The sequence below is a fragment of the Trachemys scripta genome, chromosome 3 (genome assembly GCF_013100865.1).
Source record: "Trachemys scripta elegans isolate TJP31775 chromosome 3, CAS_Tse_1.0, whole genome shotgun sequence".
Lineage (NCBI taxonomy): Eukaryota > Metazoa > Chordata > Testudines > Emydidae > Trachemys > Trachemys scripta.
The window spans coordinates 140,188,299-140,210,383 of record NC_048300.1 but is presented as its reverse complement, the minus strand read 5'-3'; the positions used below and the strand labels follow the sequence as shown (position 1 = coordinate 140,210,383).

Below are 22,085 nucleotides of genomic sequence, written 5' to 3'. Positions count from 1 at the left end.
AGTTTGCATGAGAGCTGCTTTGAAAGGGATAGCTGTTAATAAAAATAAATTAATACATAAAGTAAATCAAATCATGAGGGTTGAAATATTTTATATATCAGAGACTTGTAGAAGAGATAGCATTTGATATAATTTCTAAGTATGTTTTGTTATTAAGGGAATAAATAAATACAATTTTAAAGGCCTCATTTTTCATTTTATGTTCCTTTATTTCTGCTGAGGCAGCATGGATTAGATCCTGAGCAGTATGTAAAGCTCCTAGTCAAGCGGACAAGTATTTTTGCCCAGAAGTGGTGGTATTTTATTCCCCTCAGTGTTAGCAGCTAGGCTAGTGCTTCAGTGCCTGCCAGCACCAACCCTTATTGCAAAAAGTACACGAAACTGGGAGAATCACTTATAGTCTTTCCCACACTCGCCATTTCACAGCCCAGAAGCGTGGGTTTTTTTTTTCATGACAGCAGCCGTGTCTGTTCAAGTGTGATTAACACTGACTTGCCAAATCTCTCCCTGGGCCATTTGGGACTTGCACGCGTCCACGCTCCCTGTTTACCCTGATGTGCCTTCACGCGCAGCCTTTTTGTTTATCTGACTAACAAATGAAAGGGAGGGGGTAAACTCCTAAATACTCATTAGTCTAGGACTATAAAAGCCCCTCAGCCTCGGGCTAGCGGGAGAACTGATCTACTTTAGGATCATCATCGGCAGAGCAGTACCACTCCCTCATCGGATCCCGTGCTGTAGCGACGGAGCATGGAGAGCGGACACATCTGCTGCCGCCCTTCACTTCAGGGGTTTAGGTCCCGGAGATGTTCCAAAGGACAACACGGGTATCCGCACTTCCTCCAGCTCAGCGCACCCATCGCGCCTTCCTTCCAGCAGATCAACTGCACTTGTGATCAGAGCCTAGTTTCCCCATGCCTCTTCCACCCATCGCGCTGCGGAAACTGAGCAGCCAGTCTGGGGTTAGGTGAGTGTTCATCTCTATTTAACAGGCTGTTTCCTTGATTCTGCAGGGCCGGGGAATTCTGGAGGCCTTGGATCCCCACCCAAAGAGATGCAGAGAGACAGCTGAGAAGAAATCAAAGTGTGGTAAGTGTCTCAGATCTGCCAATAATACTGTTCTGGCAGAGAGATGGAGAGGACCAAACAGGTTTTCTTCTATCTGACACGTTCAGGGTACCGTGCAAGTCTGACTTAAAAAAAACAAACAAACAAACAAACAAAAAAACCAAAGCAACAAACTATCAATCTCCCAAACAAGGTCTGTTTGGGAAATAATCTGTGCAGCAGTAGTGAAGGGCATTTCTGAGGTTAAATGGCAATGTGTTGTTTAATAAACCAAGAATATTGAATACTGCAGTAAATTAACCTGTACCGTTTGCCAGGTTATATTTAACACCTGTGGAGTAAATTTTGTCTCTTCTCTTTTTTTAATTCCTAGCTGTATAGTCCATATGGGATGACAGAAGCCTCAGGAAAACTTACCCAATATACACATCCAGTTAGGTAAGTTGCTATTCAAGGAATAACATCTCTAGTAACCCTCCTGATAATTAGTTTTACAGCTGTCATGATTCTGAAACAGACTTTATGGCCTTTAGTTTCCACCCATATCACCAAATGTATTTGTGGTTGTATGTCCATTAGATGGTCCCAAACCAGTTGAGCAAAGACTCAGTACAGCAACCTTTTCCAGAAATGTGTTGCGCATTATAGCCCCTGTCCAGCAAAGCACTTAAGTACCTGCTTACTTTTAAACAGTGTGAGTAGTTCTATTGATATCAATGAAAGTACTCACATGTTTAAAGGTATGCAGGTGCTTAAGTGCTTTGCTGGATCGTGGCCTACCAAAATAGTTTTTAACATTTATCATAGTAATGATATCTTGCATTTATAAAGCTGCTTTTATTCCAGAGGATCCAGATGCATTTTACACTTTTCAAACAGAAACTCTCCTCACCCATCCCCGAGGTGGAACTTGGCAGCTGTTTGATAGCACACACCACTAACAGCTCAGGTCAGGAAGTAAAGATTACTATAGCTGAAGCTATAGGGGATCTATCTGTTGAATGTAATGAGAGCTAGTCATTATGGTATCCAGGCGATTTAGGAAGGTGGAATGTAATTACAGAAATTAATATTTTAGGTAGGACACAAAGTGCTCACAAATTTAGGCTCCGATTCTGTACACACTTGAGTAATTGTATTGACCTTGGTGGGACTACTTGCATGCAAGCATGTGTGAGAGTCACAGGATTGTGGCTTTACATGCTAAAAGTGAACAGGAAATGTGATATTGACTATTTGAGTGAAAAAGAGATGTTGTTCAGAAGAAAGATGTAGCCTAGTATAATTTGTTTTTTACAACTGACTTAGAAAGTATTTTTAAATAAGTAAATAAACCTCCTCTTATATCTTTAATTTGTTTCTGTTATGGATGATATGTAACCAGTGTTCATGAATCATTGCACAGGGAAATATATTAAATGGTGCTGGTGACAAAGTGGTTAGTGTCCATTTATCTTTGGAAACTTGTCTCATTTTCTTTGCTTTTTAAATTCACCTCCCATTTTTGCTTGCAATTTATTGTTGTGATTAGTTGATAGTGTAAATCATATTAGTTGGACGTCAGTGCCAATAAGGTAGAAAAAAGTCTAATTGTCATCACTGGTCATCAACATAATCTGTGGGCATAATATGGGCAGGCGATCAGTTTGAAAAACTAGATGCACCGGATACGAGTTGCATGTAGTCCACAGTGGGAAGAAAATATAGGTTTTGGTTTCATCCTGAGAAATTACTCTTGCTCTGAATGCTTTCTTTCAATCTCAGGATTCACGTTAGTTTTTGATGCTACATTTTGTATGGTAGTATATTTGAGGCTTCTACTGGATCTGTATTTTTGACAGGTATTTTGAAATTTAAAATTTATCAGATATTCAGATAAAAGAGAAACCTTTTCTAGTGCTGACTCAGCAAGTGATACTTGGTAGGTTGGGGGGAAGAGTTGGTGTCTATTAGAAACACAGAAGACTTTCCTGGCCCCGGAGGCTGACCAACAAACACAAAGGATAATATCTAACAATAATAGATACACAAAACATTGTATATTTGTTTCAGACTATTTTGGCCCAAGTCAAGGTGCTATGATTACTTATATCGAGAAGCTGAAGCACTTCTGAAAAACTTCCCAGTTCAAGCCACAATTTCCTTTTATGAAGACTCAGACAGTGAAGATGACAATGTTGAACTGGAGCAAGATTCGGGAATAGAATCCGATTGCTAACTATATGGAATGCTAATACCACCTCTAAAACTTTTTAATTTAAACTTGATGATGTAAAAATGTATCATAGTATTTTTAAAGATAATTTATTTGAATGTAAGTTATTGGTAATAAAAAAAATTGAAATATTTTGTACATGTTATAGTACATTTGTCTATCTTTTCTAGTCTAAGGATTGTTTTTGCTTTTAGGGGAGAAAAGGTACACATTTGAATTTCTTAAAACAGCTGAATAATTTATTATTCTCATGAAGCCTGACATTTAATATATTAAAGTTAAAAAAAAAAATCTAGCTCCTGGACTTTGTAGTCCATAACTGACACATTCCCAAATTGCAATTTTGAAACAAGTTGCCTGATTATTTCTTCCTTTACACCAGTTTTATGATGATGTGACCCTATTGATTTCACTAGAGTAAAAATGGTGCAACTGTGTGGAAAAACAGGCCCAATAGAGTGGCTACGTAATGAAAGTTTTCTTTATAGCTTAGGTGAAGCATTTCAAGTAATTAATCTGGAACAAATATTCTTAGCCCTGGTCTACACTGGAGGTGGGGTGGGGGAGGGATCGATCCACATTATGCAACTTCAGCTATATGAATAACGTAGCTGAAGTCGACATACTTAGATCGACGTGTCTAGACTAGGTGCGATAAATTGATCCCATTGGATCGATTGCTGCCCTCCGATCTGGTGAGTAGAATAGACCTAACCTTAGATCATACACTCACTGATGAAATTAAGTGCCCGTGGCGGCTCTATGTATTTTGCCGCCCCAAGCACGGCAGTCAGGCAGCCTTTGGTGGCATGCCTGCGGGAGGTCCGCCGGTCCCGCGCCTTCGGCATACCCGCCGCCAAACCGCGGGACTGGCGGACCTCCTGCAGGCAGCAGCCGAAAGCCCTCACGGCGACCGGCAGGCCGCCCCCCGCGGCTTGCTGCCCCAGGCATGTGCCTGGAGCCACCCCTGTGAAGTGCATACATGTGCATGGAAACAAACAGTTTAAAAAAAAAAAAGACAAACAACATAACTTTTTCAGTGTAAATATGGGGAACCAAATTCTGCTCTCAGTCACACCTATGAAACTGGGGACAGAATTTAGGCTTGCGAACTGAATCATAATCTCAGATACATGGGCTTATATTGCTGGATATAGTATAAAAATAGTTACCGATCATCCATGTAAACCAGACAACAGCACGAAGTAAGGAGCAAAATTGTGTTCTTACTAATGGGGTTTCACTGCTACACCTACAAGTAGAATTTGGCCTGACATACAGTAATACATGCCTGCAAATGTGAAGACAGCTGTAAATTAATATAATATATAGCCGAATAACCATTTGGGGTCCAAGTCTGCCACCCGCACTCATGAGTAGTTCTGTGCTCAGTAAGTATTCCCCCTGAAATTACTCTGAGTAAGGCACAACACAGTGCAATGATAGTAGAATCAGACACTTGTTTAAAAAAAAAAAATTTTAATCAACTGGTCCATTCTCTCCATTTCAAAACCTTCAACATGTGACCTGGCTGTGTTTGCCTGAATTTGCAAGAGAACCTGAAACAATAAATATGAGATCTGACCTACTCGGTTGATTTCAGTGTGTGTTAATTCAGATGTCAATGATGATACTTCATACCTCAACATTAACAACTGTACTGTTCATCTAAGCACGTAAGAAAGGAGTATTCTATAAGACAAGATTGCATAGCTCTTCCTTACTGACTGCTCACTTTCGTGCTGAAGTTGGGTGTGATTGGTTTAATTTTCTTTCAAGAGTTTGGGAAACTGTCAAGCCTATTAGCAGACACCCTGTTCTTTCTATGTTTTATACTGTACCTCAAGGTCACTTGAAAAGTTACAATGCCTAATTGTGGACCTTAAATTTGATTTGAGGCAGAATGTCTTTGCATCATGCTCAGGTTTTCTCTCTCGTCCAGATCAATGCAAATAGCTCTTTTCTTCTACCTCTTAAGGGTATACAAGCTTAGCTTTCTTATGACATCTTACTCATGATAATATTTTAATAATAACAATATTGTACACTTATAGGGCACTTCCAATCTGAGGATTTCAAGCACTTTACAAACAGTAATGCATTAAACCTCAAAATACTCTTTGGAGACCATATCCATGGCCCATTCCAGGGAGGGGTAGGAGGTCTTGGCCACTTTTAGCCGATTCTGGGGGCTATTTTAGAAGGGCCGGGGGTGGGGCCATCTGAGTCAGGGGTGTCCCGACAAAAAAGTAACCAGTGGAACGGCGCACCAAGCAGGGCCGGCTCCAGGCACCAGCCGACCAAGCACGTGCTTGGGACAGTACCTGATAAGGGGCGGCCAATCTTGGGGGTGGCAGGGGGGCACTCAGTTTTTTTTTTTTTTTGGGTTCGGGTGGGCGGCGCGGGGGGGGGGGGGGGTTGGTTTTGTGTGGGGGGGGGGGGGGGGGGGGGGGGGGGGGGGGGGTGTTGGGCAGCGCGGCTCGGCAGTGGGGGTGTTTGGCGGTGCGGCGCTCGGCGGGCGGGTTCGGCAGTGGGACTTGGAGGTGGGGGTGTTTGGCGGCGTGGCGCTTGGTGGGAGGTGCGTGTGTGGTGGCAGGTGGGTTCGGCGGCGCGGCACTCGGCGGGCAGGTTCGGCAGCGGGGCTCGGCGGTGGGGATGTTTGGCAGTGCTCAGCGGGAAGTGTGTGTGACGGCGGGCGGGGTTTGGCAGCTCGGCGGGTGGGTTCAGCAGCGCGGCTCGGCGGTGGGGGTGTTCAGCGGCATGGCACTCCACCGGGGTGGCAGTGAAGTGCTGAGGGTGTGTGTTATGGTGGCGCTATGGAGGGTGGCGCTCTTTTTTTTTGCTTGGGGCGGCAAAAAAGTTAGAGCCGGCCCTGGCACCAAGGCCCAGTGCCAGGGTGAAAGGCGGATCAAGGCACATGCCAATGGGGTAGGGGGGCAGGTGTGCGGCCCCAGTGCAGCAATCGCAGCAGGGTGGAACGTGCAAGTTGTGCCCCACGACACAGCGCGGCGGGGGAGGAGAAGGTCTCGCGGGGTGGGGGGGGGGGAGTAGTAACGTCAGCACCGGCCCCCATTTGCAGCCGGTTCGCGGGTTTGTTTTGCGCGGCTCCGGCCCCACCTGAGGGTGGCGCGCGCGGCTCTGGAAGGGGGCGGGGTCGCTCCCCAGGCTGCTGGGCGGACTCCGCCCCCCGCGCCTGCGCAGTCCCCTCGCGGCCAGGCCGAGCCCGGAAGCGCGCGGGGGGTGAGCGCGCCGCGCGGCCGCGGAGCGGAGCGGAGCAGAGCAGGATGCTGAACGTCCCGGCGCAGGCCTTCCCCGCGTCCGGCTCCCAGCAGCGGGCGGCCGCGGGGGGGCGCAGCAAGGTAGGGGCCGGGCAGGCAAGGGGGCTGGCCCCGTCTTTCCCGGCGGTGGCGGGGCGCTGCCTGTTCCGGGGCTGCCGTCTGGCTGCGAAGCCTGGGCAGTGCCGCCGCAGGCGGGTGTCGCTCGGCTCTGCCCGGGGCCGGTGAAGCACCGCGGAGGCCCCACAGCAGCCGGGCAGGGACCAGCCAAGCGGCGCCGAGACGCTGTGTGCGCTCGAGCTGGGCCCGGAGTAGTGGGCAGGCGGGGGTTGTCACCCCGGGGGCTGGGAGGCAGCCCGGGGCTACTCTCCTGCCTCGTGTTTGGAACCAGCTACGTCCTCACACCGATACACTGGGGATCGGGCACGTCTCGCCTGTTCACACGCTTCACTTGCGTATAGTGGGGAAAGCATGCGGAGTGCGGATCAGTTCCTTTCAATGCGAAGAGACAGAGCTGTAGTGCAGGGTTAGTGTCAGGGACTGGCAAGAACAGCTCCAGAATTTCCAAAAGGAAAGTGGCACTTATGGGTGTGCAGCAAGGAAAACCTCTGCTTAATGAAACGTGGTATAATTGGTCTATGGGACTCATTGCCACATTCCATGAGTATAGCAGGATTTGGCATCTTTATATATAATGAAGACAGTCCACAATTACACTGTTGTATTTTTAATAATTTTATAAGGTTAAAGGATCTATCTCCGTGTGTTTCAGGGCCGAAGCTAAGGAAGATACTTGCCCTATGGGCTGACTTTTATAATTGTCCATTTGAAGGTTCTTGCACTTTCCTTTGAAGCATCTGGTACTGGCTACTGTCAGAGATAGAATGCAGGACTAGATAGATTGCCAGTCTGATGGCAAGTCCGGTGTTAACCATAACCCATCTGTATTATTTCCTGTTAATTTTCTTTATTAAATCTAAACTTACATGTAGTATTTATCAATGTATATGCTATAAAATTATCTTCTGGAATTTCCTGACTTAATTTTTTTACTTTAATGTTGCGTTAATGCTTTTTTTCTTGTTTAATTTTATGTAGTTGACAAGTATTGGTGGAACCGTTGTGCTGGGTGCTGTACGAACATTCAAGAACATGCATTCACTGTTCTTAGGAGCTTATGCTTGCTTGTTGCATTTTTGTTTCAAGTTTGTTACACTCTAATAATAGCAAAGTGGTAGGAAGGACATGGGTGGCAGCGATAAGATCAGATTGCTACATAGGTATCTGCACAGCCTTATGGTTCCAGATAATCTGTATGTCTCTTTAGAGAAAGAGGACAGTTACCAGTTCCTTGTTAGACTTTCTAGGTTATCTCAGTATTTATAAAGCATAGCTCTTCCGCTGATGTTAACTTCACATTTTGCAGTTCAAACTCTACATGAGGATGTTTATATCCAATAAAACTCTTCTGTTTAGGTTCCTAAATAAGTTGGGCCTGGCTTTCAAAAGCCCTGTTGGCTCCTTTTGGCTTCAATAGGAGCAGGATGTGTTCAGTGTTTTTAAAATAAGGTTCAATTTATTTAGAAGTCTAACTTATAGGCATCTGCTGTGTGAAAATTTTGACCATGTCAAATTTAAATTCTGATTCCCTATGCAATATTCTCCAGTCCTCTCTTTTTCTTCATCTTCTCTTATGTACACTCACATGCTTTTTCACTTCTTTTGCCATATGTAAGGCTTGAAAATGTGATCATTGGTTTAAACCTGCTAGGCACAGATTAGCATTAAAGGTGTTAAAGATCAATGCCCAGGTGAGATGCCATCCTCACCTCCAGCTTTTGGGAAAGGGAAGGTCCTGATAGGATAGTATCCCTGGATCTTGCTTGGGGATTTTGGTTTTCTTTTCGGTCAGTCAGTGACCGGTAAACTTGGAGATGTGTTTTCTTTGGGTGCTTGAATAGAGGAGGAATAGGTGTATCTATCTCTTCTTGAGCTTCCTAGCTGCTATGCAGTTTGGTGGAGATTCCTCTATCTGATGTGAAGGGTGTGTTTGTAATACTCTCTCTCCCTAAATTGTATTCTTGACTCCCTTCTTTCTATGGAGTCTATTTCTTTTGCTATTCATAGACTTCCCAGCCAGCAGCAGAATGAAACTGGTGTGACTGTTCACTACTGCAGTGAAGATTTGGCGTCTGCAGTCCAGTTTTTGTGGACAAATATCCTCCCAGTGGGTGCTAATGTGGGCAAGGAGAGAGTGGAGAATGTCACTTGCCTCAAGTGCGTAGGTAGCTGTCCTAAGTAGTTTTGCTTTGGTCCAGGGGGTTCCCAATAGCAGTAGAGAAAACAAACAAGAGTGTCATCACTCTATCCATACTCTCTTTGTAAAACAAAACAAAGTAGTCTTTTGAATGTGCACTTTTCCAATAAAAGGTATTACCTCACCCACTTTGTCTCACACTTTTCCTTTAGCATTTTACAATGTTAGCATATATTTTACTTTTTAGGTCCCTTTAAAACCAGGCAGAAGTCTTATGGACTGGATTCGGCTAACTAAGAGTGGAAAAGACTTAACTGGATTGAAAGGACGATTAATTGAAGTGACTGAAGAAGAGCTTGCTAAACACAGTAAAAAAGATGATTGCTGGATATGTATAAGAGGTGGGTTATTCACACAAAAAATACATATAGACAGTGTGTGTCATTTCTTCTCATTCATAAGTTGGTAGTTTGGGCATGTTTTACAACTTAGGCCAAATCCACTTTGGGCATAAGTGGATATAGCTCTGTTTAAGTTAAAAGTTAAATTGTTTAAGCCAGGAGTGAAATCTGAGTTTTAGTGCACAAATTACAGGGATACCCATTTACCTTATCCTTCTTCTGCCCACTAACCTCCAAATCCATTCTAGATTTTTCCTCAACAGAAGACATTAAAAAGGGGCCTCCAAAACTAGAACTGCAGTCATGGTAAATTCTCATGTTGTCAACTGTGACTTGCAAATTGTGAACCCTGGAAGTTGCTTCTTACAGAGCTAATGCATGTTGTGTAGCTGAGCTTCTTGGAGGAGGTGTGCAGCTTGAACAGTAGTATCAGAATGCTTTGTGCTTATGAAACTATAAAGCCTCCCTGGCTCTTGACAGGGTGTGGTCAGATATTCCCTTGCTATAACATTGTGATGAAATGGATCACAGAAACCCCCTTCGGGACTGCTACCTGGTGTGTCGAGATTACCTCTGAGCCTGTTTTCCCTGGCACATTGAGACTTCAGAACCTTTGAGCTAGACATGTTAGCCTGTACAGACACAGACCCAGGTCTGAACCACGTCCCCCCAAAACTGCAGGCTTAACTGAAAACAGCTTAAGAAATGTTCCTGTCTCCGACACTCAGGTACCCAGCTCCCAATGGGGTTCAAACCCCAAATAAATCCATTTTACCCTGTATAAAGCTTATACAGGATAAACTCAAATTGTTCGCCTTCTATAACACTGATAAAGAGATATGCACAGCTGTTTGCCCCCACCCCCGGTATTAATACATACTCTGGGTTAATTAATAAGTAAAAATGATTTTATTAAATACAAAAAGTAGAATTTAAGTTGTTCCAAGTAATAACAGGCAGAACAAAGTGAATTACCAAGCAAAATAAAATAAAACATGCAAATCTAATCCTAATACAGTAAGAAAATTATTACAGATGAAATCTCACCCTCACAGATGTTCCAATAAACTTCTTTTACAGACTAGCCTCCTTCTACTCTGAGTCCAGCAATCACTCTCACCCCTGCAGTTACTGTTCTTTGTTCCAGTTTCTTTCAGGTATCCTTTGGGGGTGGGGAGGCTCTCTCTTGAGCCAGCTGAAGACCAAATGGAGGGGTCTCCCAGGGGCTTAAATAGACTCTCTCTTGTGGGTGGAGACCCCCTCCTCTCTCCTATGAAGAATCCAGCTACAAGCTGGAGTTTTGGAGTCACATGGGCAAGTCACATATCCATGCATGACTCAGAACTTTACAGGTGGCAGCCATTGTTCACATGCTACCTTGAACGTCCCAAGTAGACTTCTTATGTGGATTGGAGTCTTCCAGGGTTCCATTGTCCGTTAAGTGTTTCTTAATTGGCACTTGCAAATTCCTTTAAGAAGCTGATCAAATGCCTTACTAAGGCTACTTAAAATCAAACAGGTACACAGCCAATATTCATAACTTCGAATACAAAAATGATACATGCATACAAATAGGATTAAAATATTCAATAGATCATAACCTTTATAGAGATATGTTACATGGCATATGTAGCATAAAACATGTTCCAGTTATGTCATATATACATTCATAAGCATATTTCCATAAAGCATTATGGGGTGCAACGTCACACCCTCCTCCTGAACTTACTGCCGGAGACTTGGACACTGCCCATGGCGGAGGCAGTATAATTAAAATTCCTGTTTGTCTCTGGTCACACTCCCTTTCAGTACCTTTAAACCGTATGATGTCATTCATAGGTGTTCTAGCAAGGTTTGGGGTTCCTGGTGCCTGAGTGCCTGAAAACAGGTTGGGGTGTAGTATTGCTAACAGAATGCAAACAGCAATATCTGTTAAAGTGTAGGTGTCTTGCCATTTAGCCACCAATGCTGTGAGGTGGTGTGCTTTACTTTCCCCTTCCACACAGCAGCGTGGGCCTGTTATACTCTTGCTGCTGTGCTAAGCTTCCAGCCCGTTTACAGGTATAAGCTGAAAAGTTGTCACCATCCCTAGCATGTACAACAGTTTTTTCCATAAATCAGGTATGTCCCACATCTTTAAAGCGTTTACCACTAGTATTAACTCCTTTGTTTTGACACATAGATGAAGTAGTAAAAGACACAAGATTAACAGCAAATTTACGGCAGACAGGCTTTGTTCACACAATTTAGCTTGTTTAGTGTTTATTACATTTTCCAATTCCTTTGTGTACCATGATCGGTGCCCTGATGCAGATTCTTCTGTCTCTTTGGAGAAGGCTTTTGATTTAGGCATGTGTTTGAGGCTTTGCCAAGGAAAGGGTGTACTGCAACCATGCCTGCCCTCGACCCCTCCCTCTGGAATTTCTTTGGGTTGGACCTCACCCCCTTGTGGAGCTTCCCAAGAGCGGAGTGCTTCTTCCCCTAGCCTTGAAGAGACAGTGTTATTTTTTACAAGAGTGGCAGGAATAATGTTCTTTAATGGAGTGCTTTGGATCGGTAAGATCCCATCGGAGACCCCACTCTTTGCCCCCAACAGGTCAGCTGGATGGACTCCCCCTCCAGGAGATCTGACCCCCAGTCTTCCCTTAAAACCTGATCCACAAGAGAGGGGTCTGACATTTTAAATGCAGATTTTTCACCCTCCTCCTGGGAAAGAGCCTCCCTACAAAAGGTGGGCAGACTCTCCTGTCCCCCCTCACCTTCTGTCTGGACTTCCCTTTCTGGGCTCCCCCCTGGGTCAGTATAACTCCAAAAGGGAAGGTGACCCTGGTCCAGCTGTGGGCTCACAGCTACCAGCTATGACAGACCCTTCACTGGCCAGCAAAATCCCCCCCTTTCCCTCAGGTTGGGCTTCCTGCTACAGAGTCCTTGAGGTCTGTTCCCACCACAGTGATTACCAGGACCCCAACTTCCACCTTCGGGATACATGTCCCTATGCACCCCATGGCAGGCCCTGTCCCCTGCTGATCTGCAACTTCCTGGCAGTCAGCAGCTGGGATACCCTCCTGGTTACAAGGTGGAATTCTCCCCTCCCCCAGGCAGATGATTATGGGACAGGAGCTGGCTTTGTCCAGCCCCTCCTGTAGGGACTTGCCTTGAGCCCCGGGGCTACAGGAACTGGTTACAGCCATTCCTGCCCCCAAAGCTGCATCCTTCATTGCTACAGAAGAATTTAAGAGACACCTTCCTATTCCCCCAGCAGTCCATGTGGCCTCATCTCCTTCCCTTCCCTCCCCCCCTGGGATTTTAGCACAAGATTCCTTCTCACTGCAAACCAACCCTGGGACAGATTCTGCCACATCAGAGAAATCATTCCCCAGTAGAAACAGTGCAAAATTGTGTGCCACTGTTGCAACCGTCAGCTCAGCCTGCAAATAACCGGTTTCCATGTGCACCTTACCTAAAGGTGCAAGGATTTTGTAACCTCCCACCAGTTCTGCCATTTCCCCTGGCAACAAATCCTTCTCTTGGATCAGGTCCCTCCTGACCACAGAAATCTCTACACCCGTGTCCCTTAAACCAACAAGCATTTTCCCATTAAGTTTAACAGCATGCATATGCTTACTGCTCGGTTGTGTAGAAGCAACCTATACAAATCCTGTGGGGAAAGAGGCAGCAGCCTGACTCTGAGAAGCAGCAGCTTCATGTGTTACCTGCTGCCTGCTCCCACTCAGCAAGGGACACTTATTCCTCAGGTGCTCAGTGGACTTACAATGATAGCACCTCTTGGGCTTCTCTGCTTGTACAGGAGATTTGTGACGAGTAACGGGAATGGGGAGGTGAACGCCCAGCCTCCTTTTTCCCAGGGGTAAAACAGTAATTGTGCTTTCCACCAACCCTGAACCCCTCTGACAGTGGTTTATGTTTAATTGCAGCTTATGACCGCTCGAAAGAGTCTGCAAACTCAGCTAATTCTCCCGCTGCATTCACCTTTTTGTCCCACAAATGCTGTTTTACATCATCACTGCACATATTCAGGAATTGTTCCTGAGTAACCAAATCTCACATTCTTTCAAAGCTTGTAATGACTTTTCGCCTCACCCACTTATCTAACAAGTCTCTCATTTCATTTACATAAGCCACATTACTCAATCCAGATCCCCTTTTAAGACTCCTGAATTTAGGTTTCAGGTGTAATCTGAAACTGTTTCAAAATCAGTTCCTTAAATTTACCATAGTTTTTGAAGCATCATTAATAGGCATCTTATTGAATATGTCCAGAGCTCTTCCAGTCAATTTTGCTATCCAGGTGGTCATCTTTTGATCTTCAGGGATAGCATGGAGGGTGCACAGTCTCTCAAAGGTGATGAAATAATCAGCAATATCGCTGGATTCATCAGACTGTGGACATAGTCACTCCCGTTTTTGGGGAAGTAGAGCCAGCTGCTGGAGGGTTTTGTCTCTTCCACTCCATAACAGCCAGTTCATGCTTCTGGGCCTCAATCTGGGCCTATATTTCTCTGTCTTTTAACTCCAGGGCTCTTTTGTCCCTGGCTGCCTCTGCTTCCATAGCCCTTCTGTGCGCAGTTTCCTCTGCTTTTTTGAGCTTCAATTGGAACTCATGCTCCTTTGCCTTCTCTTCTGCTTCCCGTTTGGCCAGCTCTAGTTTAGTAGCTGCCTCGCTGGTAGTCATTTTCCAGCTCTCTTGTGCTGGGCCACACCCCTCTGCTGTTCACTGAAACTGAAATGCACTCAGCTCAGGGGCTTCTAGTTAACAGAGGCTTGCCCAGCATTCAGCCTTTCTGGGCAATTTGCAACTTGTGCAGTTCTAGCTTCTTCTGATCTTCACTCTTACTTATTTTGCTTACTTTTCTGTGTGACGGGTTGGATCACAGAAACCCCCTTGGGAGCTGCCACCCGATGTGCAAAGACAACCCCTGCTCCTGTTTTCTCTGCCAGCTCAGGACTCCAGCACCCTGTCTTGCTGAGCCAGACACTCCCGTCTGGCTCCAGACACAGACCCAGGGTCTGAATCACTTGTCCCAAAGCTGCAAGTTTACCTGAAAACAGCTCGCAGTAGTGTGCTTGTCTTTAGCACTCAGATGCCCAACTCCCAATGGGGTCTAAACCCAGATAAATCCGTTTTACCCTGCATAAAGTTTATGCAGGGCAAACTCATAAATTGTTCGCCCTCTATAACACTGATAGAGAGGTATGCACAGTTGTTTGCTCCCCCAGGTATTAATACATACTCTGAGTGAATTACTAAATAGAAAGTGATTTTATTAAATACAGACAGTAGGATTTAAGTGGTTCAAAGTAGTAACAGACAGAAAGTAAGTCACAAGCAAAATAAAATAAAATACGCAAATCTATGCCTAATCAAACTGAATACAGATAATCTCACCCTCAGAGATGCTTCAGTACGTTTTTCTCAGACTGGACACCTTCCAGGCCTGGGCACAATTCTTGTTGCAGCTCAGGTGATAGCTAGGGGATTCTTCATGATGGCTTCTCTCACCTTCTCTGTTCTCTTCCCCTCTTTATATATCTTTTGCATAAGGCGGGAACTCTTTGTCTCTCTGGGTTTCCACCCCCCCTCACTGGAAAAGCACCAGGTTAAAGATGGATTCCAGTTCAGGTGACATGATCACATGTCACTGCAAGACTTCATTACTCACTTGCCAGCACACACATATACAGGAAGACTCACAGGTAAATACAGCCATCTGCAGACAATGGGAGTCATCAAGATTCCAAACCATCATTAATGGTCCACACTTTACACAATTACAATAGGCCCTCAGAGTTACATTTTATATTTCTAGTTTTAGATACAAGAGTGGTACATTTATACAAATCAGATGATCGTACTCAGTAGATTATAAGCTTTGTAATGATACCTTACAAGAGACCTTTTGCATGAGGCATATCCCAGTTACTTACATTCACTTATTACTGTATTTTCTCTAAAACTATCTCAGTTACATTATATTGACTTATTATCAAGTTTTTATAAAACCATATAGACTGCACAACGTCACATTCTGTCCCTATTTCCCTTACCTGAAATAAGCAAACAGAAAATAACAAACCAGTAACCACTTTGTTCTCCAGCCACCATGCACAAAATTCACTTAAAATCACTATCAGTATCTCAAAGCAATCAGCTGTGCACAGACCCTGCTCGACTATGCCACTGTGGCGGGTTGGATCACAGAAACCCCTTGAAAACTGCCAACTGATGTGCTGGGACTACCTCTGAGCCTGTTTTCCCTGGCAGCTTGAGACTTCGGTACCCTACCTGGTTGGAGCCAGACATGCTAGCCTGCTACAAACACAGACCCAGATCTGAACTACGTCCCCCAAAAACTGCAGGCTTAACTGAAAACAGCTTAAGAAGTGTTCCTGTCTCCAACACTCAGGTACCCAGCTCCCGATGAGGTCCAACCCCAATTAAATCCATTTTACCCTGTATAAAGTTTATACAGGATAAACTCATAAATTGTTCACCCTCTATAACACTGATAAAGAGATATGCACAGCTGTTTTCCCCTCCCCCCGTATGGAGGGGTCTCCCAGGGGCTTAAATAGACTTTCTCTTGTGGGTGGAGACCCCCCCCCTCCTGTGAAGAATCCAGCTGCAAGTCTGGAGTCACATGGGCAAGTCACATGTCCATGCATGACTCAGAATTTTACAGGTGGCAGCCATTGTTCACATGCTACCTTGAACATCCCAAGCAGACTTCTTATGTGGATTGGAGTCTTCCAGGGTTCCATTGTCCGTTAAGTGTTTCTTGATTGGGCACTTAACTTGCAAATTCCCTTCTTAAGAAGCTGACCAAATGCCTTACTAAGGCTACTTAAAAATCAAACAAGTATACAGACAATATCCATAACTTTGAATACAAAAATGATACATGCATACAAATAGGATGAATATATTCAGTAAATCATAACCTTTACAGAGATATATTACATGGCATATGTAGTATAAAACATATTCCAGTTATGTTATATATACATTCATAAGCATATTTCCATAAAGCATTATGGGGTGCAACATCACAAACATTTTAGTGAGATTTAGTGTGTGTTTGCTTTCAACTCAGTCATCCTGGTGAGGTGAGACCATGTCCCTTCCAAGGTCAGTCTATGCTAGCTGGTCTCTTGAATGTTGGAGTGTTTGTCACTATACTTTGGAATACCCCACTTGGTGGGTGTTTCGTATGGAAATCTTTTTCTCCACCCTTGCTTCCCTCTAAAGCACTCACACAGAGCTGAGCATATTTTAGTCCTGTCATATATTTGTATATTAAAATGACAATGCAGTTTCTTACATGGGATCAAACTAAAACCAATATGAAACAGCAAGATCAATATAAAAAAGTTGGCAAAAGTATGAAAGTCAAAATGCTGACATGCAGACAATCTTTACCCTGTCAGAGTTCAAAAAATACTAACAGATGGAGGAGCTTTAGTAATAACTTTTAATATTATTGTCTTTAAATTTTTTTTGACTTACATGATTTTCTAAGGTTTCAGAGTAACAGCCGTGTTAGTCTGTATCCGCAAAAAGAAGAACAGGAGTACTTGTGGCACCTTAGAGACTAACAAATTTATTAGAGCATAAGCTTTCGTGGACTACAGCCCACTTCTTCGGATGCAGGCACTTCAACCAAATAAAGTAACATACTAATCACTAGCACATCTTTTGCTCTTGTTCTTTTGTTTTTCTGAAATAATTAATACTTGGCAGTGTTGCTATCTAATTACTTCTGCAGTAAATGGTCAATGCAAGACAAGGCTAGTTAAGTATATAAAGAAATACAGCAATACTAAAAATAAACATGATTACTTCTTAATGGCAAAGAACTCCAACAATTTGAAAAAGTTATGCTAAACACCTACCAATGAACAAGTTTGTGATGTTAGCTAAATGACATGATGTCNATATGCGGGCTGTAGTCCACGAAAGCTTATGCTCTAATAAATTTGTTAGTCTCTAAGGTGCCACAAGTACTCATGATTTTCTAAGGGCTCAGGGCTTTAGCTATGGGGGAGCGCTGGGATTTAAACCAGTGTCCCCCCGTAGCCCCAGCGCCCCCTGTGGGGCTGAAGCCAGGAATGGAGCCTCAGGGCTGAAGCCCTAAGCCCCAGTGCTCCCCACGATGCTCCCAAGGGTCAGAAGCCCCGAGGCCCCCCTGCCCCCGGTGGCTGAAGCTCTGAGCCCCCGAGGCAGTACAGTATTTGCTGGGTTGGTGTTTTGGTTTTGTTTTGTCTCCACTGCTGCCTGATTGATTATTTTCAGGTCCACATGGTTAAGGCAGTGATTTAGTCATGGGTATTTTTAGTAAAAGTCATCGACAGGTCACGGGCAATAAACAAAAATTCACGGCCCGTGACCTGTCCATGACTTTTACTATACAGTATACCCCTGTCTAAATCTTAACTGGGTGGGGGGGGCACTGCTATGGAGGATCAGGGGGCCGCTGCTCGGGGGAGGATACGGGGGGGCTGCTGCTTTTGGGGGGAGGGGGAGGACAGGGGCCACCGAGCAGCGGCTGCTCTGGCTGCTCCTGGGGCTGCTCACCTACCGATGCTCCCACGGCCCCCGGGACTGCTGCTCAGGTGGTTCCCGGGGCCGGCCGCTGCTCTGTCGGTCCCTGGGGCTAGCTACCCAGAGCATCCTGAACAGTGGTCGATGCGGCCGGCCCTGGGGCCGCTCCAGCAATGGCCGGTGTGGCTATCCCTGGGGCCACCTGAGCAGCTCAGGCAGCCCTGGGGTCAGCCACAGCAGCCGCTGCAGAAGTCACGGAGGTTGTAGCAAGTCACAAAATCTGCGACCTCCATGACAGACACGGAGCCTTACACATGGTGTCTGGTTGACTGATAAGTCCGTAACTCTGGTGTTTGGATCTTTGAGGTTCTATTGTATTTGCTTGGCACATTTCACCTGTGTAGCATATTGTACTCAAGGACCATAAAATATTTAAAGTTATGAAGGTCCCTGAAGAAAAGAATGACTATGTAGGCTGTGGCAAAAATGTGAAGGGCTTTGAGAGGGTAGATAAAGCACATTGACTTGATACCGAAGAGGAAGAATGCTAAATAGATTTGGGGAAGGAGTGGGGGGGGGATAAGGGGGGGGGAAGGCAGGGAGAGGTATAAGTGGAGGAGGGAAGTTGAGAATCTGTGTTATGACAGTAGTGGAATTGTCAATTCAGATGGATTGGGAGGAAAGGCAGATTTTAGTGTTTGATATTGATTGAGATGGAAGTTGGACATGCATGTGCAGAATCTGTTAAGACAAATATGAGATTGAATGGGGGGAGTCAAACTGGGGGCTGAGTGGTGGCTTTGGGAGTCTGTCAAACTGAATATAACAGCAGCATCTAGCTCATAATAATGTCCTAATAATCTGTGTTTTCACTGACTAAATGTCCTCCTCGTATGCAGTATTCACTACTGCACACAAGATGGTGTAGTTAGCAAATCCAGCAGAAAAATCATCTTTTATAAACTTGAAAATATCAAGGTGTACGTTCTGCATTTTCATTGTTCACCCATTTCACTTATATCAGTTTTCTTAAGCTTATTGAATTTATAATTTTATCAAACTATCCATAGGCAGCATTCTGTTTTTCTATATCTATTTTATGCAAGAAGCATCCATTATATGCAGATCTCTTGATATATTGTCACTGAAATTTATAGTCAAAGCAAAGTATAAAATACTAAACACTGTGAATAGTAATATGGTTGGTACTTGAGAGAGGGAGCTTCCTCCCCCCCTCCCCCTTAACATATACTGATTTGCACACAGCAGAAGAAATGTAATTTAAGTTAGGAACCAGTAATATGGGCATGTGTATTTAATACTTTATACTATTTTGCTTTTATATATAGCCTTCCATCCAAGGATTGCAAGCCATTTTACACATATTCAATTAATTAAACCTTAGCATCTTCGTAAAATGAGTATACTCATTCTGTGGGCTTGTCTACACTGGCAGGTTTCTGCGCAGTAAAGCAGTTTTTTGCGCTCAAACTGCAGACGTGTACACACTGCCAAGCCACTTTGTGCACAGAAACTCCTCAGTTGCGGCCTTGCAAAAAAACCACTTGGATGAGAGTCGTAAGGCTATTTGCGCAGAGGCTCCAGCGCTCGTGTGTGTGTGTGAGTGAATGTGAGAGAGAGGGAGATTGCTGTGCAGACAGCCCAGGGAGGGAGGCAGGGGCTGATGTCGGGGTTTCCCCCACCCCCTGCCTCAGGACTGATTGCTTCTTGCCGCTGTCTGAACTTACAAGACAGCCTGCAGACACACTCTCTGTCCCACAAAACACACTGTCTCTCTCTCCCCCTCTCCATACACACACAGACACACTCCCTGTCACACACACACTCTTCCCCCCACTTCAGTTGTAAAGCAGCTGGCAATGTAGTAGGATGCCCATGGAAGAATGGGAGTGGGAAACCTGCGTCATGTGATGCTGTGCCTTCCCCATAAGGCATTGCAAACCCTTCCCAAAGCACTGTGCGGCCAGTTGCGCAGTGGGATAGCTACCACAATGCACTGCTGTCTTTGCTGTTGCAAGAGCTGCTAATGTGGATGCGCTCCAGCGTCACAGGGAGCAATGTGAACACGCAACAGTGTTTTAATTCCAGTGTCTTAATAAAAGTGGTATAACTTGTGGCATAGAAACTTGCCACTGTAGACATATCTTTCAGGTGTAAATCTTGGAAATAAACTTGAGCTAAAAATGGTTCCATTTTTGAGGATAAGGAGTAGAACAATGTCTCTTGAGAGGATCTACAGCTTTGATGTCTTAGCAGGGAGTGACTGGAAACTTTAAATTTGTTAGGGACCCTAGGGCCTGATTTTCAGAGGTGATCTAGAGTAATAGATGGGAAGGACCTCTAGAAATCAGGCCCTAGGTTGAAAGTTTGCTTATTGGTCTGCTGAAGCTCTACGTAGATTTGAAAGTTACAAGGGTTTAAACAGTGTTCTGTACATGCAAATTAGTGTTTATTGAATAAGAGTTCATTGGCTCTGAGCATGTGTGTGAATGTAAAAGGTGTATTGGAAATGTTTTGGAGGATCCCTTGCCTCACTGAGTGCATGTCATACAGGACTGAGCATTTTATTGTTAAGCAAGTAGCTGCACATACATGAATTTCTTTTGTTTTTGTAATTTTTCCTAATAAAAAACCCTAGTAAACGCCATACATAAAACCGCCATTAAAAAACATTAAGATTGTGAATTGAAGCACTCACAAGTCTGGGTATGGCAAAGTTATGTCTGCATGTATTATAATAGCTTTAATTACATGGTCACATGTAACTTATTTTCTTCAACATTCCTGCTTTATTGTTTGCACAGGTTGAGTGGTGAATGGGGTAATATTTTGTAGTTAAATAAGGCTGTAGTTAAATAAGGTTGCGAGGTTATTACATGGGCAGGATGTCATGTTGCTGAGGGCATGAAGGAGGTCAGTTTGTTTCGTTCTTTTAAAGCTTAGAAAAGTTAAATTCTGTGTAAAGGCGTCTTCCAGGCATTCTTCTAAGCTAGGCATATTTTTGGCACAGAACAGATTTAGTCACTTTTAAATCAATATTCTAAAACAGTCATTTGTTGTATCTTGATTTTAAACTTTAGGCCTTAATCCTGCCAAGACTTGAGCAATTGACTAACTTTAAACATGAGAGTAGACCCATTGATTTCAATTGGACAACTCATGCTTAAGTCTTCGCAGGACTGGGATTTTAGGCTGCCTGATATTACTCCATTTAATTAAACAAAATAGCTGTTGTATGACATGTAGCGATATGGAATTTTCCAGTCTGCTTAATTTTAAAATGTTTCTCCTTGTTCATACTCCTCGAGGATTGAAGTATAGTGCAGTAGTATTTCATCATAATCTTTACGCCAAGATCTCTCTGCTGTTTCCCATGACTGAAGAACATTGAAATACTTTAAAATTAAAATTTGTTTTTTCCAAATAAGTTAAAATACACATTTTTAATTAGGGAATTCTTTGCTATGATTTATACCTCCATTCTTTGATGCAGGACTTGTGTATAACGTCACTCCATATATGGAGTATCACCCTGGTGGTGACGATGAGCTAATGCGAGCGGCAGGAACAGATGGCACAGATCTCTTTGATCAGGTAAGAATACTGGAAGTAAATGACACTCACTTTGTTAAAAGGTGTTCTGAAAATTGCACATTTTCTGAGTTTCTTAGGGCATTCGGTGCATGGAGAGGGGAAAAAAGTTATTAAAACATGTTCAGGACTTGGGTTCCAATATAGTAAAGCCTGACCATTCTTCCATTTCCACTTTGGTGTTTTAGACTATAGAGTTGGAGTAGTTCTCATGGCTAAAGCTCTGAAGAACCACTGAAAATTAAAAATCCTTAGTTTCTCAAATCCTTTTATAGCAGGAAACTTGCTATTGATCTTGTTTATATATCTGACTAATTATCCTCTACTGTGTTCCCACCTTTTTCACTGCATTTAACTTCTTGTCCTTGATTTCAAAGCCCTACATATCTCCTCTAGACTTCTATCATGTTACGCCCCATTTCCTTTTCTCCACCCACAGTGTTGGTCTTGATGCACTGTTTGTCCAGTTGTCCGACAATGGTTTCATGCCTTTTTTTGTACTACTCCTTATCATGGAAACTGTCCCAATTCCGGTCTGATAAATCACTGCCTTTTCTTCATTCATATGACTCCTTAAGATTAACTGCTTCTCTGATGCCCACGAGAATGTAATTCAGCCATGATCATATACATGTACCTAAACTGCATGATCTTAATTGTTGTATATCTTCTTCTTCTTCACCATCCCCTTTCCTGT

The 22,085-nt window shown here is 44.0% G+C and overlaps 2 protein-coding genes across 5 annotated transcripts in view; both read left to right on the top strand.

Moving 5' to 3' along the window:
- The first annotated feature begins 750 nt into the window (after positions 1-750).
- On the top strand, positions 751-3,286 carry RIPPLY2 (ripply transcriptional repressor 2). The gene is made up of 4 exons (XM_034766075.1): positions 751-827; positions 1,014-1,089; positions 1,442-1,506; positions 3,121-3,286. Exons 1-4 carry the CDS (start codon positions 751-753, stop codon positions 3,284-3,286), a joined length of 384 nt encoding a protein of 127 aa, XP_034621966.1.
- Positions 3,287-6,493: 3,207 nt separating this feature from the next.
- Positions 6,494-22,085, top strand: part of LOC117875136 (cytochrome b5 reductase 4) — a 77,803-nt gene continuing 62,211 nt past the window's right edge. For 3 of the 4 annotated variants that reach the window (XM_034766108.1, XM_034766110.1, XM_034766106.1), the window contains exons 1-3: positions 6,494-6,642; positions 9,063-9,216; positions 21,291-21,391. In XM_034766108.1, coding sequence (XP_034621999.1) covers positions 6,568-6,642; positions 9,063-9,216; positions 21,291-21,391 — 330 coding nt within the window. In that variant the 5' untranslated portion in view covers positions 6,494-6,567. Of the gene's footprint in view, positions 6,643-8,669; positions 8,836-9,062; positions 9,217-21,290; positions 21,392-22,085 lie in introns of those variants that run through there. The other variant, XM_034766109.1, reaches the window with a different exon arrangement.